This window comes from Lactuca virosa, chromosome 4, assembly GCF_052849685.1.
Source record: "Lactuca virosa cultivar CGN04683 chromosome 4, Lactuca_virosa_CGN04683_v6, whole genome shotgun sequence".
Taxonomy (NCBI): Eukaryota; Viridiplantae; Streptophyta; class Magnoliopsida; order Asterales; family Asteraceae; genus Lactuca; species Lactuca virosa.
Genome location: NC_136429.1, coordinates 173,385,046 through 173,388,139, shown reverse-complemented (window position 1 = coordinate 173,388,139; position 3,094 = coordinate 173,385,046). Strand labels below are relative to the sequence as shown.

At 35.3% G+C, this 3,094-nt stretch overlaps 1 protein-coding gene across 1 annotated transcript; it reads right to left on the bottom strand.

Annotated features, from left to right (window-relative positions):
* Positions 1 to 1,017: 1,017 nt before the first annotated feature.
* Positions 1,018 to 1,926, bottom strand: LOC145107731 (HVA22-like protein e). The gene is made up of 3 exons (XM_079044682.1): positions 1,745 to 1,926; positions 1,506 to 1,655; positions 1,018 to 1,408 (listed from the first exon to the last, which is right to left on the bottom strand). The coding sequence occupies exons 1-3, from the start codon at positions 1,789 to 1,791 to the stop codon at positions 1,186 to 1,188; spliced, it is 420 nt and encodes a 139-aa protein (XP_078900808.1). The 5' UTR covers positions 1,792 to 1,926; the 3' UTR covers positions 1,018 to 1,185.
* Positions 1,927 to 3,094: the final 1,168 nt, after the last annotated feature.

Genomic DNA, 3,094 nt, shown 5'->3' with positions numbered 1-3,094 from the left:
TGTCACCTTGTACAAAATAAGGACTAATTTTGACACATTAAAGAAGGGTTAAGGAATGATAATTTATACCTCATTTCGGGATGTTACAGTTTTCTTACATAGGCCTCGATAACATTGGTTTTCTTATGTTCTTTCGTGCATTCCCATTATACTTTACGAACATCTACACCATAACATGTATAGTCTAGAGTAATATACTATATTGATTCGTCCATTCGCTTTCATTTCCATACACTAGAAAAATGTACTCTAAAATTCTTATACAAACTCATTTTCAATAACCAAGTGCTAAATATGTTCTAAATATATTGAGATTTTCTCAAATAGGAGAGACATCGACAATATAAATACCTAACTTTTCACTCTGGAACATCTGTACAAACTCATTTTCAATAACCAAGTGCTAAATATGTTCTAAATATATTGAGATTTTCTCAAATAGGAGAGACATCGACAATATAAATACCTAACTTTTCACTCTGGAACATCTGTACAAACTCATTTTCAATAACCAAGTGCTAAATATGTTCTAAATATATTGAGATTTTCTCAAATAGGAGAGACATCGACAATATAAATACCTAACTTTTCACTCTGGAACATCTGTACATAACGGCGCCAAAATTTCGGATGTTATATCTTATATCTTGCCAACCATGATCAGAAATGGATTTTACTACTCTCATTCCAAAAAAAAAATGGTTATTTTATAAATTTACAAAAAATAGTTATTTTCATTAATACTTCCGTTTTATATTTTCATTTATATGGTTTAGTTTAATTTAAAAAAATCGTTTAATTAATTTTCATTCTTTTTATGGTCATCTACGTTAAAGAGTACAGAGTAGAGACAAATACTTTAGTTAGTCTTTTTGTTTTGTGTGTAAGTTTCAACAATTTACTTTCTTGGTAACATATCCCTGTAAAATCATGATGAATACTTGAATCCGTACCCTAAAAATTTAGGTCCTTCCACAACCGAAACAATACCCCCAATATGACCCACTTCAACCGGAAGAAAACACAAAACCATTCTTCATTTTCATTCTTCAATACAACTGTGGGAATCATACCCAATCACAACCCACTTTAACTTAAAATCAAACCTCAAATCGAAAAACGAAAAACGAAAGCATAGTAAACAGAGTCAGTTGTTAACAATAATATACTGCCAACCTAACCCAATCAACTGGATTTCTTAGTGGTCATAAGATCAGCAAGCTTGTTCTTCATCTTTCCGTTTGGGGACGACGACGATGATTTGTGCTCTCCTCCTCCAATCCCAGGGTAGTATCTTTTAATCACCTTCTCCCTCACGAACTTATTGTAGATGAAAGCAGCTCCTCTGAACTGCGGCAACACCAACCACGCCACCGCTATCAGTTTCACATCATACCATATCGGAATCCTAACATCACAATCAAACAATTAAACCATTAGTTTCTTTAAATCACGATGATCAAATCTTGAAATAAAATGTTTTTGTGTTTTATTCGAGTATTCACCATTCAAGAACAGATGCAAGAAGCATCTCCACGAGAGTGAGGAAGGAGTATAAGATCCAGTAAGAAAGCCACTGTTGATCGTCTTCTTTTGACGCGCTTTCTATCGCCACCACCGATGCGTAAAGTGGGTACAACAACATTGTTACAGGTCTGCAAACAATAATCAAGTAAAGTAAGAAAAGCGAAGTTGAATCAGAAGGAAGAAGGAAGAAGTAATCTGTAATTTGATTGAAGCTTACCCGGCTAATTGATGAACACCAGACATCACCGTCCAGAATCGACTCATTTTGTATAAAATTGAAACAGAGATATGCGATGTTCTTGGATTCCGATCCGATTTAAAGAACAAAACACGAAATTTGGATGAAGGGTTTTGGGTAAAGTTTTTGGTATCGTTCTAAAGATTAGGAAGACTGATGGAGCTATAAATAGGGGAAGAGGATGGTGACAAGCGTCGACAGATGACGGAGATACAAGATGCGAGAACAGGAAAATAGATATGATACGTGGCGGACATCTAATGGTTGAGGGGGTGGTCCGGTGGTCGACTTCGTTGATGGACCTTTTGATTCAGCTGTGGAGACAAAATGTTATACATGAAACACAACAACTCCCGTATCCTCGTTTCCAAATAAATTAAACAATTTAAAAAAGGTCGTCGACAACGAAATTTAATGTAAAATAAATATTTTTTTTCTTAAATATATATTTCTATAAATTTATATTATGAGTTATAAGAAAGTGTAAGATAATTATTAAATGATAGATTTGCGGTGGATAGACGGTTGTCTGTATTTTGATCTGTGTGTTTTGAAGTATCTCTTTTGCCACCGTGAAGAATACTTATGGAGAGCCACCACTACCGTCATCAAGACTCACATTTGTCACGATACCATTGCCACCATCGGCGAGAACCGTAACTGATGCAAATATATATAGCAAAGGTTGACATAATTAGAGACAATTAGTGCGTGAGAATTGTTGACCAACGATGTTTTCTAGATCAAGGCACCATTTAGTGTGAGATTGTTGACTAGGAATATTTATGAGGTTATTGACCCTTCTCCTTTCGGGAGTGTGGGTCACATCACCCACAATACTGAGGTAGATGTTTTATGTTTTTCTCATTTAATTTATTTTGGTTAAATGATCAATATTATTAGAAATTATATGTTGTATGTAGGTTGGGTCGGATGTTGATGTTAGGGTTTAAGAACTTCAAAAAAAATGATATAAAATTTCACAAATAAAGTAATAATGCAAAAAACGAAAAATATTGATACAACAGGTTTGCGGGAGATTGAAAAACCGCACAGAGTCGACATAAGAGTTATGCTGATAGGCGCCGATCAAATTTGGAGTTTTAGGTCGGGGTCATGGTACTCCTGAAGGTGTCACCTTGGAAAAGTGTCATCCGATTCAGGAAGCGGGTGTAAAGCCTGATTTCTGGTACGCTTTTATTTATAAATTATTCATTTTGATATAGCTACTCGACGAGTTGGAATCCCCAGACTCGTCGAGTAGAAACGAGTCTTGGATACGGGTTTTAAGTTATCTACTCGACGAGTCGAGAGCCTTCGAGTCGGCGA